Here is a 23,900-nt window from a genome sequence, read left to right as displayed (position 1 = left end):
CCTCTAATTCTTTCCCCCCCTCCTTTTGACCTCCTCTCTCTCTCGGCTTTCGCTCTTGTCTCGCCTCCTCTCTCCTCCATTCTTTTCTCTGCTGCTGCTGCTACTGTTTACTCTGTTGCTGCTGCTGTTTACTCTCTGCGGCTGTATGTTTACTCCCTGTTGCTGCCGCTGCACTATTGCAGCCACTGTTTGCAACAACTGAAGGTCATGCTACATGGATAGATCATCACCTGGACTGCTGCTGATTACTCTCTGCGGCTGTTGTTTACTCCCTGTTGCTGCCGCTGCACTATTGCAGCCACTGTTTGCAACAACTGAAGGTCATGCTACATGGATAGATCATCACCTGGACTGCTGCTGACCTCCTTTTTAATAATCGGACTGCTGTTGAACATTCTTTTCAAAAATCTGGGTTGTTTTCCTTTATTCTCAAATCTGGGCAGCAGGTAAATAGAGACTGAACCTTCCCCATTCCCCCATTGTCCCCTAATTATTTACTCCATCATCTTCCATTAAAACCCTCCCCTTTTAGCCCATTGTTTGACCATTATTTGCATCACTGTTTTACCTTAAATACTGCTGATTTTCTTAATTACAAGTATGATTGATTTTGGAGCATATAACATGGTATTTTTATCTATCTTTGGTGCTTAATCGACTAGTGTCATAACCTAATTTTGCTTGCTGCTATGTTCCCTACCCCATGTTCCCCCCTTGACACTTGAGTGAGTTTATGTGTTTTTCTTCCTAAACTATTATTGCTCTCTGTTACTTTGTTCATTAGTCTCACTTTATTTTGCATGTTCAATCTTGTTTGCTGAGCTTTCCTTACCCTGTCCAACCCAAGCCCCTTGAGTTTACCCTACCTAGTTAGTTAATCTTGTAGGAAACGTAGTCACCTAGGAACCCCCTACATCATCCATTGATCCAACGGTTCCCGTTCAGGGGAGCAACAAATTCAGCAGAAAACATAGGATGGTCCAGTGATATAGGCATTCTCTAGCAAAAAAGGAGAACTAACACTACTACTCATACTACCATTGCTACATCACTTCCTAGTCCTGAGTCCTCTCTCCTAAGTATAACCTTTCCTCTTACTTTTGATCATTGCTTATAGAAAAAGTAATAGGACTTGTACCTAGCATCCTATTTCCAATGTGGTGTCATACAATGCTCTTTCCCCATCATATCGTGCATTTGTATCTTCCATGTCCTTTTGTTTCTATTCCTAAAACCTGGCAGAAGGCAAAAGCAGAAACTAAGTGGAAGGAGGCAACAAATGAGGATATGAGAGCTTTTCACAATAATAGCACATGGGATTTGGTTCTTCATTCCTTGTAAAAGTGACCAGTTGGACGCAAATGGATGTTCACGGTCAAGCATAATGTTGATGGGACTGTGGATAGATACACGGCAAGACAGGTGGCAAAGGGCTTAACTTAGACTTATGGAAATGATTACCAAGAGACTTTTGCCCCTATGGCAAAAATGAATACTGTTTGAATTATCACCTCATGTGCAGTGAACCGAGGATGGGAGTTACAATAACTAGATTTCAAAAATGTCTTCATTAATGGAGAGCTGATTAAAGAAGTGTATATAGACATTCCACCAACATACTCTAGTCCAGAAAGACAAGGCAAGATGTGTAGACTGAACAGAGCTCTGTATGAATTAAAGTAATCTCCCAGGGCATTGTTTGGTCGCTTTCACAAGGCCATGATAGTAGTTAGATTTACTCAGAGTAATGCTAATCACACTATTTAAAAGGGGGTGATCAGATCACGGTGCTGATAGTATATGTGAATGATATTGTTGTTATTGGCAATGATACATACAAAATCTCTAAACTTGAAGCCTATTTTGGTAAGGAGTTTGAGATCAAGGACCTAGGAATGTTGAAATACTATCGTGGTATTGGCGTGGCACATTCAACCAAGGGGTATTGTTCTCTCTCAGAGAAAGTACACCTTGGACCTCCTGTCAGAGACTGGTATGTTAAGGTGTAAACCCCTGGATACCCCTATTGAGGCTAACTCTCATCTCAAAAGTAAGGAAGGTGAAATGGTTAATAAAGGTCGGTATCAAAGGCTGGTTGGAAGACTCGTATATCTATCCCACATAAGACCATACATAGCTCATACAATAAGTTTGGTAAGTTAGTACATGCATGATCCCTATTCCTAACATATGGATGTTGTGAACCAGATCCTTAGGTACTTGAAGCCCGTGCCAAGAAACGGTATTTTATTCTCTCCTACAAATCATATGAGGATTGAGGCATACACTAATGCTGATTGGGCAGGTTCCCCAGATGATCGTCGCTCTACTACCAGCTACTGTACATTTGTTAGTGGTAAATTGGTTACGTGGTGCAATAAAAAAACAATGAGTTGTGGCTTGATCGAGTATAGTGGCATAATTTTGAGCTATGGCGCATGGGATTTGCAAGCTACTTTGGTTGCAGAGTCTTCTTCATGACCTGGGTGTGTCAGTCCAAATGCCAATGTTGCTATATTTTGATAATAAGTCATCCATCAGCTTTGCACACAATCTTGTTCAACATGATCATACTAAGCATTTCGAGAGCGACAGGAATTTCATCAAAGAGAAGTTAAAACAAGGACTTATCCGTATTCTTTTTGTGCGGGGTGAAGATCAGTTAGCAGGTGTTCTCACAAAGGGACTTAGTAGTAAAACTATTTATTTTATTTTGTCCAAGTTGGGTATGTGTGATATCGATATACCAACTTGAGGGGAGTATTGAATAATGTATTATTGTAATAATAGATTTTAGGGGTTATATTCGCTCTTAAGGATTACTTAGACTCCTATAAGGACAATTTATTTTTCTATAAATAGAGGAGGATTGTGCTCATTAAGGCACAAGTCCAATTTCCCCAATTCTTCACTTATCAATGTCTCTTCTTAACTATCGAACATTCTGCCCCGTACATCATAGCTGGTCACATGACTATCCGATAAAACTTCTCTTTAAGCTTTAAAGGGGCACATCGGTCACACAAGCCTCAAGACATACTCCATTCTGGATCTTCTTATCTTAAAGCCTCTTGATTCTAAGGTTGATCTCTATCGCTCCAGTTTAGCATTGAGGCCCAAATTAAGTGTCATCCAATAAGACAATATCGTCCATAAAACGCATACACCATGGGACCTCACCTTAAATGTTTTTATCATCTCATCCATAACAAGCGGAAACAGATAGGGGGCCAACTTTCACATACTCCATTTTGGATCAACTTATCTTAAAGCCTCTTGATTCTAAGGTTGATCTCTATCACTCCAGTTTAGTATTGAGCCCAATTTTGGTGTCATCCAATAAAACAATATCATCTGCAAAAAGCATACACCATGGAACCTTACCTTAAATGTTTTTAGTCATCTCATACATAACTAACGCAAGCAGATAGGGACATAAAGGTGACCCTTGGTGTAGCCCAATAGAAATAGGAAACTCGCTACCTTAACCGCCCTTAGTTATCACACTAATTACCATGTCATCATACATATTTATTAAAAAGGTTGGTTAGCCAAGATATCCCACAAAGTCTGAAGCTCTTCCAAACTTCTATTGAGACATCATCTGGGTCTGACGTCTTTCTTAACTTCATCTTTAGTAAGCTTCTTTAACCTCAACTACTCCAATCCTTCTTACAATCTATGGCACATGGTGTTTTGGTGAGAAAAGCACTCAACCGGGTTAGATCCACTCGAGGTGTCTCCATTTAATAACTTGCAAAAAAAACACCCCATTTCATCATAATGTCTTCATCCTTAACTAGAACTCTACCATCTTCATCTTTAATACACCTGACATACTCAAAATCTCTACTCTTCATATCTCTCATTTTAGCTAACTTTTATCTAGCTTTTTTCCTTAGCCTTGGTATTCAGGTGGTTGCAACATTCATCATATTTCTTTGCCTTCGCTTTCCCCATAAATTTTCTAGCTTCATTTCTGACAACATAATATTTCTTTTTTTTTTTATCATCCACTTCTTTAGTCCTTTGCCAAGTCTTAAAACAATCTTTCTTATACTTGATAGCAACCTGAACCTCCTCATCCCACCACCAAGTCTCCTCAAGGGCTCGACAAGTGCCCCTTCATTCCCCTAGGACCTCGTTAGCGACCTTCTTAATACAGGCCGACATCTCGTTCCGCATCTCATTAGAGTCCCCCTCATTGTCCCACTCCTTGTTTGACCACTTTATCAATAAAAGCATCATGGACGTCATCTTTTAGTCTCCACCATCTAATCTTCGGGCAAACAGGATTCTTCCTCTTATGAGCCTGTGAACAAAGCTACATATCCAAGACTACCAGTCTATGTTGAGAGGTTAGACTCTTTAGGTATAACCTTACAATCTTTACACAACAATCTATTAGGCCTTCTCGTTAAGAAGAAATCAATTTGGTTGTTATGAAGTCCGCTTTTGTAGGTAACAAGGTGCTTCTCTCTTTTCAAGAATGTTTTCACAATAATGATTTATAAATCTCATTATAAATTATTATGAAATATCTTAAAAAAAAAGACAAGGAAATTATGGCAAATTATTTCCTAGCCCATTGACACTATCTACGCAGAGCAAATGTACGTGCAATGCATTTAGCTTAATCCTGTTTAAGCCATGAGGAATCAGTAGATCATATTATTCTATCACACATTTAAAGTATGGTCACATTTCTCAGGCCTGTTCGGTCCACATATGGCACAGAGATGTTACAAAAATTTTCTTCATGGTCTTTGTGTGCCTAAGCTAAACAAGGAATTGTGTGGTGGAATTTACTGTCATATGCTGTGGTTTGTGACTTAGGAAGGAGAGAAATATTCAAACAATATGAGAATTCTCCCCAGAAGTTTTGCTGATATTGGCAGCTACAATTGAGTGTGCTTTGGCTTCCAAAGAATATGTTAAGACAGAAACTGTTCATCTTCCAGGTGAATTACCTTGCTTTTTGATTGATGTAATTTTTATTTCCACATCTGTTTTCAATGTATAGCTGATATAAGTTTTTGTAGACTTGTAGTTCCTATCCCAATTTGAATTACACTGATAAATATAACTGATGTTCTCAGTTAAAAATAAATAAATAACACTGAACAATAAATTTTGTCAAGACGGCAATGACATTTCAAAAAATGAATTCATATATACTATATCTGTGAAAGTTTCCATACTTTGCTTCCTGCACTGAACTTGGGCAAAGTTCACCAGCATATTTGATGAGCTCACTAAGACAGCGAGCCCATCTGTTCTTATCAGTGTCTAGAATGGATTGAAGAGTCACATCAGGTGGAACTGCATCAGATTCTCTTCTCAAATCATAAGGGCGGCCAGAATCCCAATAGCAGCTCTGCACAATGTCATCCTGTAAAATTCAGAGGAACAAGTTTGAGGTTCACACCTAGGGAATCCACACTGCTAATGTGATACACCTGTACAGAGAAAGAAGGATACTTTTTTTTTTCTTTATTCATTTTTTTTTGGGGGGGGGTGGGTGGGGGTCAGGGGAAGAGTATCATAAGGATATTAACGCACCCCATTTTCTTCAAGAACATCAATTATAAATATTGGTTCTGCATCAATTTTCAATTTATGATCAGATAAACCATTCAGAGGGACATCTCTTATATCATTTCTTAGAGCCCGAACACAGCGCAGTAACTCCAAAGCTGTATGTCTGATCTGAACATCCACGGAACTAAGAAAAATTAGACCAACTGCATCTATCTCAGAAGCGTGAAACTCAATTGCTTCCATGGAATGATGGGAAGTTGATAACTTGTGGACTTCCTCATTTTCATTGCCCACTCGCTTTGAGTCTTGAGCATCACTTTGTAGCATCTCATCAGACAAACAAGCCCTCCAGAAACGCATTAACTCCACAAGGCGTCCCAAAGATGTCTGAATGAGAAGAGGAAATTCATCAGGAAGCCGTAGGATGAAATTGGCCATCCCTCTCATCACTGCAAAGCGACGATGGGGAAGGTCTCTAACAATCCTATTCAGCACTTGTACTGCTTCTTCTCGGACACCAGGGTCTATACTTATGCCATGTTGAGGAATTATTTCTGTTATTTTGTCACTTCGACCTACTTCTTCAATTAGGTATGGTATGCACTTCAACACCGACCGGAACAGATATCCTTGTGATTTTTCCTTTGTGATGGCATCTGGGAAGCACATATTTTGTTTTGTGAAAAATCATCATTCCAAGAGGCAATGTCATGAATTTCAAATAGCCAAACACATTCAAAGGACAGTGCAAGAAAAATAAACAAATAAATGAACAACAAATAATTATAACAATTATAATAATTATAAAAATAAAAACAAAAACAAAAACAACAATAATAATAATAACAAACAATACTACAAGAAAAAATTACATAATATCCTTAACAAAGTCGACATGGTTCTTATACATGCTGAGTTTAAGGAGAGTATTTAAAAAATTACCTTTATTATCTTCTAACAAGATTAACCTTTATAATTTTTATGTTTTTTAATTTCTCATATATTAACCTGTGAATAAAGTGTGTCGTTAACTCCCTCTGTCCCGCAATGGCTGTCCCCTTTGAAGAACACAAAGTTCAAGGAATGATGGTTAAAACATTAAAAGCTGCCCAGTGAAATGCCTTTCAAATTGGATAATAGATGTAAAATGGTAAAAGATGCAAGGGTTAATGTGGCAAATTCCTAATAACATTACTTAATAGTGATTTCAGACAGCTAAAAAAGAGAATGAGAACTTTCTTTGTGGGACAGAGGTAGTATGTTAGTAATGATGGGTCAACTCTAACAACGTATCTTCAGCAGATCTAGTGGTCATCTTATAAGAAAACGAGGCATTAGACATGAAGATCCACTCATCCCGAGATAATTCACAATACTGCAATATGTTTTGAGTAGGTAAAAAGAGAAGACTGTCCTGTAATGTGTTCAGAGGTTTTAGGGTGATAGGGAGGATTTTGATGGTCTTCCATTTGGACTTTGCAGAAAATACTTTGTTCTTCAATAAAGCTCAACAATAATCCATTTTCCCTCTTCTGGGCATTCTAAAGTTTTTGAAACGTATATTGAGCTCAAAGTCAACATTGTAGAGAGCAGTATAACTGCAGAAGTTAGTGCAACCTCAGTTCTAAAGAGAATCTGTTTTGCTTCTATTTTTGGGTTATGACCTAGCCTCACCAATGCAAGAGAGGAGAGTGGTCATCTTATGAGAAAATGAGGCATTGTGGGCATGTGGCGCAATGGTTAAGTTGCACTATTGCAACATGTTGGTCACAGGTTCAAACTGTGGAAACAGCATGTCCTGCAAAGCAGGGGGTAAGGCTGTGTACATTTGCCTGTCCCAACCCGGCAATAGCAGGTGACTCGTACACTAGGTTGCTCTTTTTTTAGACCTGGCCTCACCAGTATTCAGCACCTCTCATAGGGAGGCAATCTTAGGGGGTTATTGCGATCCAATGGCTGAGAAGTTCCCTAAGAAATTAACCACTTGGAATAGAAATTACAAGTCTCATTGGGATCGAATAGCCTTGATTAAAGCCACATTTGCAAACATTTCAACACATTAGATGTCCATTGCCGAGCATCTTTTAATCAGATAAAGGAGATCCAAAGGAACTTTCTCTGGGTACGAAAAATGCTACAAAAGGCCCTCCAATCAATTGGGAAACTTTCTACCTCCTAAAGGAGAAAGGTGATCTAAAATGAGAGAGAATTTGTTAAAAGTGGGTATTGGGTCTTCAAAGGGTAGCATAGGTAGGGTTCTTAACAGTGATTTAATAATTGGAATTGGCCAATCCTTGTACAGAAATTGGCTTTTAGGGTTAGTTTAGACCGATTCTGACCAATTCTTCACGGATCCTGAGTCCAGACCAATTCCAATCTAATCCAGATCAAAATTGGCCAGGAACAATTCGGATCCCGATTCTGGGTTTTTAATCTTTGGTTGTTATTTCATATACCCACATTGGAGATTACATCAATTTTTGGCATCCTTTGACCACCGTGCTCCATCTATTCACAATCCCTTTCCTTTCGTACACACAATCGAGTTTGTCCCAACCAACCATGTTACATTGCCTTTCTAAAAACAATTTTGGACACCACAACTCTGGCACCAAGTGATGCAGATAAAACACAAAATGGTCCTAAATTATGTGTAGGCGGTAGGATTACAGGATTTACTTTATTAAGTTAGTTTAAGATATATTAATTCATTAAATGATTGTTAATTCTTTGGTTATGAAGTATAGGATAGAATCTCGCATGAAGAGAACTCTTACTTCAGATAGAATTTTAATTATGTGCAACACCTATCTATTTAAACTATTTAAGATAGAAGTTTAGTCATATAGAACATAATCTCTTTCCCGGGGTGTGATTAACTTCATTCTTCGATTGGACCCTCCCTCCTCCATGACCCTCCCTCCAGCAGTCTCCACTGTCGGGAGTTCCCGTCTCCTCCCTGACTCCCCTCCTATCGACAGCCCCTCTTCTCCCTCCTCTCACTCGCCTCCTTCCCCGAAGCGTCCCTCTCCAATCGGCAATCCCTCATCTCCCTCCTCTCCCTCTCCCCCTTCTCCCAAGCCTTCCTCTCCTTCGCCTCCCCCTCTGAAATTCTGGGCCTTGGTTGCTTCTCTCAGCCCTCACCCCTCCCATGTCAGCTTTCCCCTGTCCTTTATCCCTCCCACACAACTTAAGGATGCTTTGTTTGGATTCTTCCCAGCAGGGCTGCTGGACTCTGAGATTGCTAAATGGCAAAACTGCCTTATAGGCCATTTCCTTGGTAGAAGGCCGCCATTTCCCATCGTGAAATCCTCCCTCTCTCGGCAATGGAAGACCTCCGGCACACTCTCGATGTCACTCCTTGACAACAGATTATTCATCTCCCACTTCCCAAATGATGTGAAGAAAAAATCTGCCCTGGACGGAGGTCCTTGGATGGTTGGCATAAATCCCATTTTCCTAAGGCAATGGGATCAGTTCCTTTCATTCAAGTTTCAACAAAGTGAACTTTAAGACTATCCCTACGTGGATATCCCTACCAAATCTGCCTCTTCATCACTGGTGTGCGAAAGGCCTCAGCATCATTGGGTTGATTATCGGAAAGACTCTTTACTCCGACCTTCGTACAAGGACTCAATACCGCCTGGCCTTCGCTCACATCTATGTTAAAGTCTCTGCAAAGGTTCATCCGCAAACCACTGTAAACATCCACAATACTGATGGCTTTTTCTTCTCTCATGCGGTTCATTACGACTGGTTACCCCCTATATGCTCTATTTGCAAAACCTTTGGGCTTAGGACTGAAAGTTGTGCTCCAAAAGCCATCCCTACTGAGGTTATCCCTATTACAATTGAAGCTAGCTACTAAGCCTTTTGCTCCTGTGCCGCCCAAGGACTCCACTAGACGACGAAAGCACCGCCGGACAATTCGCGGGAACCACAGCCGCATGGCAGATCCTTGCCCTTTAGTAAACCTTGGCTCCCCTCGTTACAGGCCTGCCTCTGTAGGACCTTTGATTCTTAGCTTTTAACCACCAGTCCAAACTCTTCCATCTCCTATCAAATCCCTCTTGCTCTAGCTTTGACATTGACTCCTCTTTTTCCCTCTCGGTCTCTTCCTTCCACAGCACTGATGCAACTGTCCCTAGCTCTCGTCCTCCTTCCTCTGCCCTATAGTCTGTTGGCCTCCATTCACAGACTGTCGCTTCATCCTCAAACCCTCCCCGACCATTTCTACCATCGTCTAACCCTTTCTCCTCCTCTTGAGACCCTTATACCCCCACCGACACTCTTCCCCATCTTCTCCCTCTTCCTTCTTTGATCACCTACCAAATTGGACCCACTCCTATCATAGCCGGCCTTCTTCAGAACCTCATATTTTGAACCTCCCCTCCAACCACATCCCTTCGAATCCTCCCGACCCAACTGACCCTCAAACCTCCACTCTGCTTAACTAGTCAACACTCCTTTTGGTCATGACCCATCACCTCTCGATGGGTCCTTCTTCTTCACCCGGCATCCCTGGCTCCTCCGTTTCTAGTTTCCTCCTCTGTATGCCGCCTCCTGCAGATGCTCCTTGTGCCTCGACAGGCCACTCTGTCTCCCACTCCAACACCTCAGAAGGCATCATTGTCATTGCCAATTCATGCCGTGGCCTTCACCCAAGTGCTGCTCTCATCTCTGCCCCTCCTCTTGCCTAGGAAGGTATCTCCGCCCCGGCCTCTACCACTCCTGGCCTTGCGCCAAGCGCCGCCCTCACCACTGGTCATCCTCACGCCTTCAAAGGCGTCATCACCAACTCTGCATCATGTTCCAACACTTCTCTTGCTATCAGCTCCTCTAGCCCCTCTGTTGTCACCACTTCTGGCCAGGTCGCCTCAGTCAAGCTTTGCCCAACCTCAATGATCTCTACCACTTCTTCTGGAGCCCTAGCTCGCTCTGGCCCGTCATGATCGACATCCATTCATCCTCTCCAACCGTCGATGTCAGAACAGTCGTTGCCTCTCCTCTCCTTACCTCAAGGGCAAACTGTGGGCCAACCCACTGATGTCCATTTAGAGACCATCTCCTTTACCACCAACCACAAACCTGATGTTGTTGCTCGTCAACTCCGTGGCCTTCTGCAAGGGACAAATGTTAATGCTACTACTAGTCAACTTCCACTTCCGCCACCAAGGATCACTTTCACGATCCTAATGCTGCTAGTCAACTCCCTGGCCTTCTGCCAGGGACAAATGCTCCCATCTCCGATGGTCTTCCACCAGGAGCTGCTACTTTTTCCCATTAACTGTCTGTGCCTGCTACATCCTCCCCGACTTATCTCCGACCTAGGCAGGCCCCTCCTGCCCCAATCGGCTCATCCAAGCGATCTCCAATTCTGGCCGCCCCTGTATCTGACCCTATGAGGAAAGATCCCTCAGATCCAATTCTCGCCCCAAAGGAGCTGAGAAGCCCACAACCACAAGGTTCCCCCTGTCCTCCCCCCTCAAGGAGTACCACCGAAGGCCTAAACAATCTCCCCCTCCCCTCCCCTAGCTCCTCGAAGCTCTTGATGGCCAACTCCGCCCATTCCAAATGATTCCTTGGATCATCTAGAATGTCAGATGTCTCAACCCCTCTGCCAAGCAATCCGCTATCCGCTCTCTTATTAAGTCCATTAAAGCTATGATTTTCTTCCTCCTTGAGACCAGAGTTCTAAGTCCAATGCCCCCCGCATCGCCGCTTCAATTGCCCCCTCCTGGTCCCTCATCTCCAATTATGACCACTCCCCCCATCAGTCACATTTAGATTATATGGGATCCCAACTTTATCCACATCAGTCCCATTGCCACCACCTCCTAAATAATTCACCTTTCCCTCTCCTTCCCTCCAAATCTGTCGACCTGCTTCTTCTTTGTCATCTATGGCCTTAACCATGCCCCTGGCAAGCTCCCTCTCTAGCCCGATCTCAAGTCCTTTACCCCCTCGATCAGTAGCCTCCCCAGGGGCATTGGAGGTGACTTCAATGTTGTCTGTGCCTCTCACAAAAAGCAAGGAGGCCTCCCTATTGATCCCACTCATGTAAAATGACTTCAACAACTGCATTGATGATCTTGGCATGAATGACCTCAGATAGTCAGGATCCAAGTTCACTTGGCAAAACAGTATTAGGGGCAATGACAGGGTTGCCTGCAAGTTGGAGAAAATCTAGATTCCTTCCCTTCCTCCAATGTTTGCTTCCACCTTCCTATTTCTTACCACTTCCCCATCCCCTCCTTTGGCATGAAGCCTTTAAAATTCTTTGACATGTGGACCCATCATCTAGATTTCTTCCGCTTGTCCTTGACGCTTGGAACATCCCTGTTCACTCCCCCTCCCCCGTCATTGCCTTTGCCAAGGAGCTCAAGAATACCAAAGTTGCTCGCAAGACTTGGAACTCCAATGTCTTTGGGAACATCTCTGACCATGTTCCTCTCTTGTTAGAGCAAGCTTGACCACATCCAATCCAAACTCTTATCTGATCTTCACAACAGCTTTCTGGCTGATGAGAAAAGCTTGTTGCTTGTGAGCTCTCTGATCTTCTCGCCCAGGAAGAAAGTCTTTTACGCCAGAAATCTAGAATTAAATGGCTAGAGCTTGGAGATAGTAACTCTATTTATCTTCACCAATCTATCAAGGCAAGAACCAATGCTAACTCTATCCCCAAGCCCCTCTCAACCTCTGGCATCGAACTGACCTTCCGTGCTCACATCAAATCTGAAGCCGATTACTATTTTTCAAATCTCTTTAACCCCCCTCCACCCCCTACCCTCCTGCATGCCAACCACCTTAACAAATTGGTTCCCAATCACCTCTGTCACTCCCTCCAGTCCATCCCCTCCAATTATGAGATCACTGTTGCCATCCTCTCCCACAAAACCAATAAATCCCTAGGTCCGGATGGTTTTAGCATGGGATTCTTTCGACCTACTGGCACATTATCCGGGATGACCTCATTCGAGCCATTAGATGCTTCTTCCTCAATCCCTCTAAAATCAATGGAATTAATCACGCCTTCCTTTGTCTCATCCCCAGGAAGGATGGTGCTCAAGCCATATCTGATTTCTGTCCCATCTCTCTTTGCAACCTTTGGTACAAATTCATTGTAAAAATCATTGCCAATCGCATCAAATCGGTTATCGAATCTCTTATTAGCACCAATCAATCAGCTCTCATAGCTGGTAGAAGCATCACTAACAATATCATTCTATGCCATGAGATTGTCAGAGGTTTTGATCAAAAATCCCACTCATCCATTGCTTTCCTCGAAATTGGCATCCACAAGGCCTTTGACTCCATCCATTGGATTTCACCTCCACTGTCTTGCTTCATATGTCTTTTCCCCCTTCCTTTGTCCATTGGATCCATTCCTGTATTTCCTCTCCCCGCTTCTCAGTCCTTGTCAATGGCAGCCCCCATTGGCTAATTCCCAACTTCCGTGGGTATTAGACAAGATTACCCCTTTCCCCCTTCCTCTTCTCGCTTACCCTCGAAGTTCTCTCAAGATCCATCCAATCTTTCACAAACCACCATCTTATCTCCCCCATTTCCAAGTGCAAAGGCCTCTTGGTCACCCATTTGTCCTTTGCTGATAACCTCATGATTTTCTCCAAATCCAACCCCTCCTCTATCTCAACATCATGTCCTCCCTCCACCTTTTCGAAAACCTCTCAGGTCCTCGAATTAACCTTCTCAAATCTAACCTTTCTCTCGGGAGTCTCTGATGACCATAGAGATCTCCTCCTTGCTCTCACCGTGTTCTCCATCGGCTTCCTCCCTATCAAGTATCTTGGTCTCCCCCTCATCTCCACCAGACTTACTTCTCTCCATTGCTCCACCCTGCTTGATCTCCTCAAAAGAAAGCTTCAGCTCTGGAAAGGCAAGCTTCTCTCCCATGCTGGTAGGCTGGTTATCATCAAATCAGTCTTGTAATCCATGTAGCTGTATTGGTCAGGTACCTTTATTCTCCCCTCTAGCACCTCTAAAGTTATTCGTTCCATCTTATGCTCCTTCCTCTGGAAAGGTGCTGAGTCCCCTAGATTTCTCCATCCCATAAGCTGGTCCAAGGTCTGCACTCCTAAATCCAAAGATGGTCTTGGTCTTAGGAAAATCACCGATGTTGCCAAGGTGGGAATCCTCAAGCTGATCAGGAAAATCGTCCCTAAGCACAATAGAATATAGATCTCCTGGGTCTACTCTGATCCCCTCAGAAGAGATTCGCTCTGGACAGTCTCTCCCTCCCCGGAAACTCCACTTGGAATTGAGTGGTGACTGTTGTATCCCTATCATCTTACATGATTGCTTGTTTCTCAATTCATCAAGCATGTTTTGATTGTTTTAATAGCTTATTTACATTTCCAGTTTGCAAGTTATATGTGACTTAGTATCTACAACAAATTAGCAAGGCCAGTGTACACCATCATTCCGCATACATTAGCTAACTTGGGTCAACATAAGTACCATTTTGGGTGTTTGTTTTGTGAAATAGTTCATGGATTAGATTTAAAAGGTCTCCAAACAGTTTTTGAGCCTCCAAACCAAGGTTTTGAGTAAGCCCAAAAGAAACAAAAAAAAAAACCTCGTTTCGATCCATATTTTGATTCCGAGCAGGATCGAAACCGGAAACCTAACTCAGATTATCATTCAAATATTAATTCTGAGTTTTCATACTGTTGTGGCTTAAATAAATTACATCTACTTGCTTCCCTGAAGTCACCCCAATTACAGCTATCAGTTCTTAGTTTTGGAGAGTCCTATCTCAAATAGGATTCTTCTGTATTGAATCAGATCATTGGATTGACTTCAGCTTTTGATATTCTATTCTTTAATCTAAATAGAGTATTTGAAAGAGGGCGGACCTTCACGCAATGGTAAGGTTGCTCCATTGCGACTTAGTGGTCGTGGGTTCGAGTCGGTTATGACCCTTCCCATACCTGCAGTGGCGGGAGCCTTGTGCACTAGATATGCCCTTTTTTTAATCTGAATGAAAATATTTGACTAGCTTTTGGACCATATATGAATCTTGATTTTCTGTCATTAAATTTCTTTAAATCTGGTTTCTAAACCTGTCACTGCGATTCTGGTTTTCAACCAAGTCTCTGAACGTAATCCCTTAGGCTTCTAGAAACCCGTCACCAGAGAGTAGACACTTTTCTAAGATGTCCTTATCTATATATAGTTAATGAGTTGCTTCAATAAAGATATTGGTGAGAAAAATAATCATCCTACAGCTTCATTTAACAAAGCTAGAATTTTTTAGTCATTTAATTAATAATTTGCAGTCCATAGAAGATCTTAAAAATTATGTCATCACCTTTCCATGGCTGACAAACTAGATAACAGTGAAGCAAGAGCATTATTACCTATGGCAGTCCTTGAAGAAGTAAGAAGAGCCTGACTATAGGTTCTGTGGCAAGACCTTAAGGTTGATTCAATTTGAGACTTCACCTTTGGAATGTAATGTCCAATTTGATGACCTTCCAATGAAAGAATCCATAAGACGAATCAGGACCTTTAGAGAAACGATATAAAAATTAGAATTAACAAACACTTTTAGTCCCCCATTACCTTGGAAAACTTCTAGACCAGTATGCTGACTTGAAGGAGACATGACAATTGCAAGCAAAGCACGTAGGCCAATGACTTTGGCTTCACTCAGACTATCCAGCTTCAATAATTCCAGTATCATATGGTTCATGGCAAAGTCTACATTACTTTCTGCTATAGTAACACAAACTCAACAAGTTTATCATGCTGCACGTCCTGAGTTAGCATTCCTTTCCTCAGAAGCGTCAGCAGTTGTGAGGTCACACTGTCTAGGTAGTCCCATACACGATCTCTGGCTTGGTAATCAGCATAAACGTTCAAATAGAATCTTACAACTCGATGTAGGCAATCCAAGGCCATGAAGCGATGGTTCTTGTCCTGCATAAGATAACAATTAGATTATATGGTGCATAACAGGAAGGATGAAGATAAAAGAAGTTGCTTTGATCCATGCAAACCGACATAGCAGCATAGTGAAATTAGAACTAGTTAAGAAATTTATAGGATCACGTCAGCCACCTCTGCTTGTCCCACCGTGTTGTCACAAAAGACACTCATTAAGCTTACCCTAAGATGCTTGTACAGATATTCCATGTGAGGACCAAAGTTACTGTTGAACGTTTGAGGATCACCAAGACAGAGAAGCAGGGTCACTAAAGGGTAGCCAACCTAGAAAAAATAAATATATTTTCTCAGGCAGAGAAATTAATTGTAATAAATGTCAACAGGAAATAACCAAGTACAAAGAACTAGTAGCAGAAGTGGCCCTATATTTAATTAAAGTTTCTACGTCAGTGATCAGACTGAATCAAAATAGTATGGCTCGAGAGAGCCCAAGATGAATCAAGTTTCAGCAGCCCATCTATTTAAAATATAAACATGCCAGGGCAGGTTTCACTACCCCAGGTTTAGTAATAACAATGAATATGACACTTGACTTCTCCGGGTTTGACACAGGATAAGTTCAGCGTTTTGGGGGATATGAAGGTACACGAAAAAATAAAGAACATGATAGCACAAAGTGAAACTATCATAAGACCAGATATGACGTTATGAATAGTTACTTAGGCAACAAAGTATGCTTTTCCTAAAACACAACTATCATGTATAGGAAAAGGTCTAATTATGTGGTTTAAAAAAATCAATATCCTAAATGAATTCATAGAAATAAGAATGTCTTCAAGAAGAGGAGTGTATCTAGAGAAAGTGATTCAACAAAGTATGCTTTTCCTAAAACACAACTATCATGTATAGGAAAAGGTCTAATTATGTGGTTTAAAAAAATCAATATCCTAAATAAATTCATAGAAATAAGAATGTCTTCAAGAAGAGGAGTGTATCTAGAGAAAGTGATTAAAAATAGCTCCAAAGCCACTTAATTGGGAAAGCTAAAATAGCTCCAAAGCCACTTAATTGGGAAAGCTGCAATTCAGGGAGGCTACAAAGCTTATCTTCATAAGGGGATTTTCAATTTTCAAAGCTTCTGGGCTCTTCAAGGAAATTCACTGAATTCAAAATGTAAGGAAGAAATAGCTCCAAAGCCACTTAATTGGGAAAGCTGCAATTCAGGGAGGCTGCAAAGCTTATCTTCATAAGGGGATTTTCAATTTTCAAAGCTTCTGGGCTCTTCAAGGAAATTCACTGAATTCAAAATGTAAGGAAGTGAGACAAAGACCACATCAAATTTTGAAAGATCACTGGTTTGTATATGACCCATGAAGGTGTAATACTCCAATAACAATATGAATGATCAACAGTACAAACCAGTGCATAGCTGCAAATCTTAGCAATTAGAAAATGTATGGAAGGATCATGAAGGTTCATTTCATTTCAAATAATCCAAGCGCTGGTCCATTTTTTCTTAGGACTTCGGGCAGTCAAGAGATTTTCCATATCCTAATTTTGTTTGAATGGTACATTTTCTATACTAATGGTGCCTCTTGCTTTTAAGTAGTTGAGGAGAAGGGAAGAGATCCCATTTGGAGGAAGGGATAAGGAAGATTTTGTGATCAATTTGCGCAATATGTTTTGGCGCTATGGAAGGAAAAACACAAGAATATTTGAGTAGCAGATTGAGAAAGGATATACGTAACGTTTTTTGTGCTTTTTCATTGGGCATTGCATGGCTTGTGTTCTGCATAATTGTCACGGCGTCTACGCAAGAACCAATGCGTTATAAGGGGGCCTGGATGCGAGGCGACACCAACAAGGTGACCAATAGGTCCGCCTAGGCAACCAAGGTAGCTAGACGCCTAGGCTAGGCAACGCCTTCACAACTATGGTGTTACTGCATGATTTTGCACACAATTCAATAAGGAAAGTTTGGGAAGGATGCAATCATGCAAATATACAATTAGCAAAAGCAGAAGGGTGGGGAGTGACATAAAGCAGAGAGACATTATATATTTTTCAATTCTACAACCATATGAATTTTGATGTTATAATCATCAAGAAGTAACTGCATCCAAAAACTATGCAAGAAAATATAATATGTTTTCAAAGGGTACAGGAAACAATGTAGATAGGGTAGCTTTTCTTGTAGATCACAAGATGGCCAAGATTTACCAATTTCAAAAGACAAGAGATTCTCAAGACCCACTTACAGCTATATGTTTGCTCTGTTTCTCCATCCAATGTATAAGCTGCACTCTAATCCGAGCAACAGCTTCATACCACAGAGTAAGGGCAGGATCCACACCAGATGGTGGCCACTGGCCTTTTCCACCATCTGCAAGCGGTGCTAGAATGCTTGAAAGCATATTACATAGCGCATGGTGGAGTTCACTTTTCCTCTTATGTGGAGCACGATTAAGTGGGTTCGCCTTTGCCACAAAGGAAGCCGATGCATTCAGTCCGCCCTCAGTCTTAACCTAGCGATTAACTGGTAGTTACATTCTCAGTTTTATGCACATTAAAAATAGCTTCTGGTACACATACCCCCAGCTTAAGATAGCGCATCCCATTTATGATACTAAGTGTTTCACTGCGAGCAACACTAGTGTCGATGCGACGAGTATTGAGTTCCATGAAAAAGCGCTCAGTGACAGAACTAAACCTACATCAGAAGATATTGAAAGAATAGTCAGATCCAAGAGTGATTGAAAAAAATAAAAAGGGAACAAAACTAACTCTGTATGCAAAGATCTAATAATACTTGCACGAGAAAAATCACAATCCACTCTGAATTAATAACCGCAGTAAATATCACTAAATGAAAATCAATCATTCCCAATGAAATGGCATGTGGAAGATTGCTACCTGATTCTTGATAAAGCACCAAGGAGTTGGGCGACTAGGTCTAGAAGTAGCCCTCGCAGATCAACCAATGAGGGGTATTCAATCTGGCTGACAACCCTGCATTTAGTGACCATTCAGTTAATGCCTAGGAAGAATAATGAGAAAATGAGGTAATCCTAAGCATCAAGTACTACAATCAACATGGCTCTCCTGGCCAAAAAACAAGATAAAAGAATTCATAACTCAGTGGATCTTCACACATGGTCCAGACCATTGACTCGGTCATGCTTAAGAAAATGAATGTTTCAATGAAAAAAAATATTACAAAAACCAACAGGTCCTCTATTAAATGTCATACAAAAGCTGGTAATTAAAAATTTTAATTTCTCAAAGTGGCACGGGATATAGTTTACAATATCCAAGTACCCTTTTCTCATTGTTCTTTACATATCACTTGCAGTGTGCTACATTACTAGTACCCCCAAAAAAAAGTCCCTCATCACTCTCTTGCATTATTATTTTCCTGTTTGGTAGTCAGTACCGTGGTAATATGGGTTCAAGGGGTATTTTAGTCATAGAGGGTATTTTGGTCCTTGTACCTATTCTAGAATGTTCTCTCCCTTATTTTAAATAAAGAGGGTCTGCCGTCTATTTGGCACAAGCCTAATTCACCAAATCAGCATGGTCTCAGAGCTAGAATCAACATCGAGATCCTAAGCCTAATGCCTGAACCGTAGCCTCTCTCTCTCGTCTTCTCCAACGGACAGCCGCCATCACCACCTTTCCCTTGGTGGTGTAATTATCCCATCGAGGGCATGTTACTCTCTGAGATGATCTAAATCTCTTCTCAAGTTGTTCTGGTTCTTGATGTCTTATCTCCAGAATCTGGTACGTTTGAGACTCAGTTTTGATCAGTAAATATGTCTAAAGTTACGGTCACATCTGCTGGACAGGAAGGAGTTAGTCATCGTGACTTTCCTTCATTCCCTATCCGCTGCATCAGATTAAATGGAAGCGATTACTTAATGTGGTCTCATACGTGCTTCCTTGCAATTGGTTCCTGTGGCTACTCTGGCTACCTTACAGGGCAAATCTTGAAGCCTACTGTTGCTGATTCTACTCGGAAGAAATGGGATATAAACAACTTCCTCGTCATGTCTTATATTATTAACTCCATGGACCCTACCATAGTCGGGGGCTATCTCTTGCTTGACACTGCAGCCAAGATTTGGAAGACTACCAAGGACTTTCCGTTTTTATAACAACAAATCACAAATCAAAATCCTTTTGGCTGTTTTCTTTCTCTTCTGTTTTTTCTTCTTCTATTTTTTATTTTTTCAGTTCTTTGTTACCGAACAGAGGCATGTCTCTTTCTCTTCTGTTTAGTTTATTATTATCTACAACTCTTTTGGTGAAGGTAGAGATGGTGGTAGGGAAGTTAGCAGCAGTGGTGATGTTTCTTCAATGAGATCTAAACCTGTATGTCTCTTTTTTATTATTCAAATTTGCATTTCTCTTCTCTATTCACATGTACTTCAGGTGGTTGTTTTTCATGCATATAGAAATTTGGCTAGAAAATGTTGTTCTCTTTTTTTCCCTTCTATTTTCCGTAGAAAAAGAAAAAAATGTGTTTCGTTGCTGGGATCAAGACTTTCTGATCCTTCTGAGTTCCCTACTTGTAGTTGTTGACTACACTAGTCTACAAGTCACCTTATTTTCCATTAATGGACGAATTGAAAGCTCAGCATTGTATATTATTCAAGTCTGGGATTTGTATGATCAGCCTGTGGTTGACCTCTGTAGACATTTGGGGCATCTGTTATGCATTTGAAATTTCTATCAAGGTTTAAGTGATTTCAGAATCTGGAACCTCCTGCCTGAAATGTATAGTATGATCTTGTGGACTATATATAATTGCAGCAATTGGTATGTGCTTAGAGGTATGTGAAAGATGCACTACCTATATATTCATCACAAGAAAAATAGCATGCATCCTTTCGTACATACATATTTGAAGAGCCATTTTTTCTTTATATTACCTATATAATTCATCACAAGAGGAATAGCACGTATCCTTTCGTACATACATATTTGAGAAGCCTTTTTTTCTTTATAATTATAGTTTTTTTAATAATTATATTATATGCTATGATGAAGATGAACTCATTTTGTTCACTTTATTGATTTTTTTTTTTTCTGATGAATATCTTGCATTGGTATGAATCGTCAATCTTTATTTAGCATATAAGTAGAATTATATAATTTTTAATATGCTAATTGTGCCAAATAAAATGGTTACATAAAAAACGACACTAGAACGCTTTATTCAATAAGGCAACGCCTTATGCCCGCCCTATCGCTAAAGCGCTTCGAAAGACCCTCAAACGTCGTTGTGGCCTTTCCACCTTAATAACTATAGTACACTAGCGTGGTGGCATGTTCTCTTGTTACTTAAAGGAGGAAATAATGTTCTATGCGATGATATCATTTTGGTGGATAAGATGAAAGCAGGGATTAACACTAAATTAGAGCTATGGAGATCAACCTACCATTTTAGATACTTGGGGTCAGTCATAAATAAGAAAGAGGACATAGAAGATGATGTTTCACAGAGAATTGAATTGGGGTGGATGAAGTGGAGAGGTGCGTATAGAGTACTGTATGACTACCGTATTCCTTTAAAGCTTAAAGGAAAGTTCAATAGGACTATTGTACGACTGGCTCTGATGTATGGGGCAGAATGTGGGTATCATATCGTATCGGAGATACACTATACTAAAGATCAAGGATTAAAGTATCGGTATCGGTCACCGTATCGGTTAGCTAAATTTAAGATACGTATCGGTATTGGAGGTATTTTAAACCATGAATGTATCGGAGGTATTTTAAACCATGAATGTTGGAATATCGTATCGGAGATACACTATACTAAAGATCAAGGATTAAAGTATCGGTATCGGTCACCGTATCGGTTAGCTAAATTTAAGATACGTATCGGTATTGGAGGTATTTTAAACCATGAATGTTGGGCAGTTAAAAAGTGTCATATTGAGATATTATGTGTAGCAGAGATGAGGATGTTGAGATGGATGTGCAGAAAAACTAGGAGGGATAAAGTAAGGAATGATCATATTAGAGCCGATTTGGAAGTGGCCCTGATTAAGTTGGGATAAGGCTGAGTTTGTTGTTTGTTGTTTGTTGTTTGTTGTTGTCTCTTCATGTTCTGTTGCATCTGTATGGGTCAAAATATTTCAATTACTTGTTAATGAAAATTCTTCGGCATTAGTCATCTTGACCAAAAAAAAAAGTGCACAAGGCTCCCGCTACTGCATGGTCTGTGAGGGGTAAATATACACAGCCTTACCCCCTGCTTTGCAAGAGAGGTTGTTTCCAAGTTTCAAACCTATGACCAACATGTTGCAATAGTGCAACTTAATGAAAAAGAAAATGAAGCCTAGAAGGATGCTGAAATTTTGCATAACAAACATACAGTTGATGACAATAATAAAAATACAAGTTTACATAAAGCCTCACCTGTCGGCATTGATTAGCCAATCAAACACAAAATTTTCAAGCCCTGACCATAGTTTCTCTGAAAGAGTGACTAGATCATGTCATTTGAATAGCAAGAAAAAAATCTGACTCAAGAAGCAAACATATAAATAACAAAAACCTGTCAGTCCCTCCTGCAGGCAGCACTCCACAAAGCGAATACATGCTGAGCAAAATATACACTCCACTGCAAGCTAAGCTTCATACAGGACCATCATTAGAATTGGGGAAAATAAATGGACAGATTTTCTAGACAAGAAAACGAAAGGATGATATGCAAAAGGAGAGGACTAAGTGTTTATGATACAGATGGGTCCAAAAGTTAATGAAACAATCCAACTCCAATCCATTTGGTATGACCAATTCTAACTTGGGCTAATCTTAGAGATCTAACTCAGGCCTTAACTTTTAATCCACCTTGGATTTCCAGCAGTTGGAGGTGGAAGGAGATTCATTCTCAAACTATCAAGCTTCTGAGAATGCAGAAACATTGAGGCTGTCTTGTCTTATAAGGGAGCTAGACCTCTGCTTCATCTATGAATATCGATTCCTCTACAAGGCCTTCACTTAGGCTCCATCTGGTTGCAAGCAAAGGAAATGAAGGGAAGTGAAATTAATATAGAAAAAGAAAAATGGAAACTTATTTATTCACGACTGCATAACTAATTTCATATATTCCCAAATATGGTAACTAAACTTTTCAATTGGAATCTTTATTTTCCAATTCAAGTAAAGTTCAACTACCAGTTTTGAGAAAAAAAAAATAGGTTAGTAATGAAATAATTGCTGGTAATGACCCAAAGTTCCATTTTGTTTATGTTGAAATATCACTCACTTGCAACCAGACGGGGCCTTAAAATTTCTCTACAACCAAGTAAGCTAAGGGTGAAGTTATATAGTGGACCGAGGTCCACTGCGTAAAGATGCCTCTGTGTATGGTAATGTATTTCAGCAGCCCATTTCCTTATTTCACCAATTGTACCTCTTTCCTCTCTGGTTTTATAGAAATTTCTTCCACCTTCCTTCCCGGGAAGACCATCCAAGCTGGTAGTAAACATTTTTTTTGCTTTTTTAATTGGCAAGGAGAGAAATTTATTAAGAAGGGAGAGACTAGAACAAGGAGAAGGATAAAATACCCATATACAAAAAAGAAAGCACCATCCCCAGACTAAACAATACCCACCCTCACCACATATCCCACAACAGAGCCCAACATATTAGACAAAAGTGTGTGCAAAATGATTGTGTTTTTCTATTAACTTTTAGTCATTAATATATCTATTTACCAAAAAATAAAAAGAAGTTATTAATATATCTTATTACCAAGATCACTGCTAAGAATGTTCAAAAGATATATTGGGAACATGCCAATTTAATTAGACAGAGCACTTCCCTCTTTATGAGTATAACATTTATAGTCTCTGATTACAAACAGCAGCACATAAAGACTGTTAATTTGACACTACAGTAAACCCTGATGGTTCTCTTGCTCGATTGAAGGCTCGGTTAGTGGCCAAGGGCTATGTACAAGTGTATGGGGTTGATTATCTGGATACTTTTCCCCCTGTGGCCAAGTTGGCTTCTGTTTGCATTCTGATATCTCTTACTGCATCTTCTCATTGGCCGTTATATCAACTCGATGTGAAGAATGCTTTTCTTCATGGTGATTTACATAAAGAGGTTTATAGCAACCACCAGGGTTTGTTGCTTAGGGGGAGTCCAGTATGGTGTACAAACAAAAGAAATCATTGTATGGTTTGAAGCATTCTCCTCGAGCATGGTTTGGCAGGTTCACTGATGTAGTTCATGAGTTTGATATGTCAAGGTGTGGCGGTGATCATTCAGTATTCTATCGAAAGTCAGGCACAGGAAGGATATTTCTTGTTTATGTTGATGATATTGTCATCACTGGAGACAATATTGAAGGGATCCAAAGTCTGAAAACACATCCACAGCAGAAGTTTCAGACCAAGGATCTAGGACAGTTGAAGTATTTCTTAGGTATT

At 40.5% G+C, this 23,900-nt stretch overlaps 1 protein-coding gene across 1 annotated transcript in view; it reads right to left on the bottom strand.

The window, feature by feature from the left end:
• The window catches only part of LOC122084194 (protein furry homolog-like), a 79,244-nt gene that overhangs the window by 15,877 nt on the left and 39,467 nt on the right, over window positions 1-23,900 (bottom strand). Inside the window, 11 exon segments of the mRNA XM_042652277.1 lie at window positions 5,202-5,392; window positions 5,563-6,197; window positions 14,922-15,035; window positions 15,127-15,294; window positions 15,297-15,483; window positions 15,673-15,774; window positions 17,709-17,975; window positions 18,043-18,160; window positions 18,364-18,459; window positions 21,877-21,934; window positions 22,016-22,088. Coding sequence (XP_042508211.1) covers window positions 5,202-5,392; window positions 5,563-6,197; window positions 14,922-15,035; window positions 15,127-15,294; window positions 15,297-15,483; window positions 15,673-15,774; window positions 17,709-17,975; window positions 18,043-18,160; window positions 18,364-18,459; window positions 21,877-21,934; window positions 22,016-22,088 — 2,009 coding nt within the window.

This window comes from Macadamia integrifolia, chromosome 7 (assembly GCF_013358625.1).
Source record: "Macadamia integrifolia cultivar HAES 741 chromosome 7, SCU_Mint_v3, whole genome shotgun sequence".
Lineage (NCBI taxonomy): Eukaryota > Viridiplantae > Streptophyta > Magnoliopsida > Proteales > Proteaceae > Macadamia > Macadamia integrifolia.
This window is presented reverse-complemented; position numbering and strand designations above follow the sequence as displayed.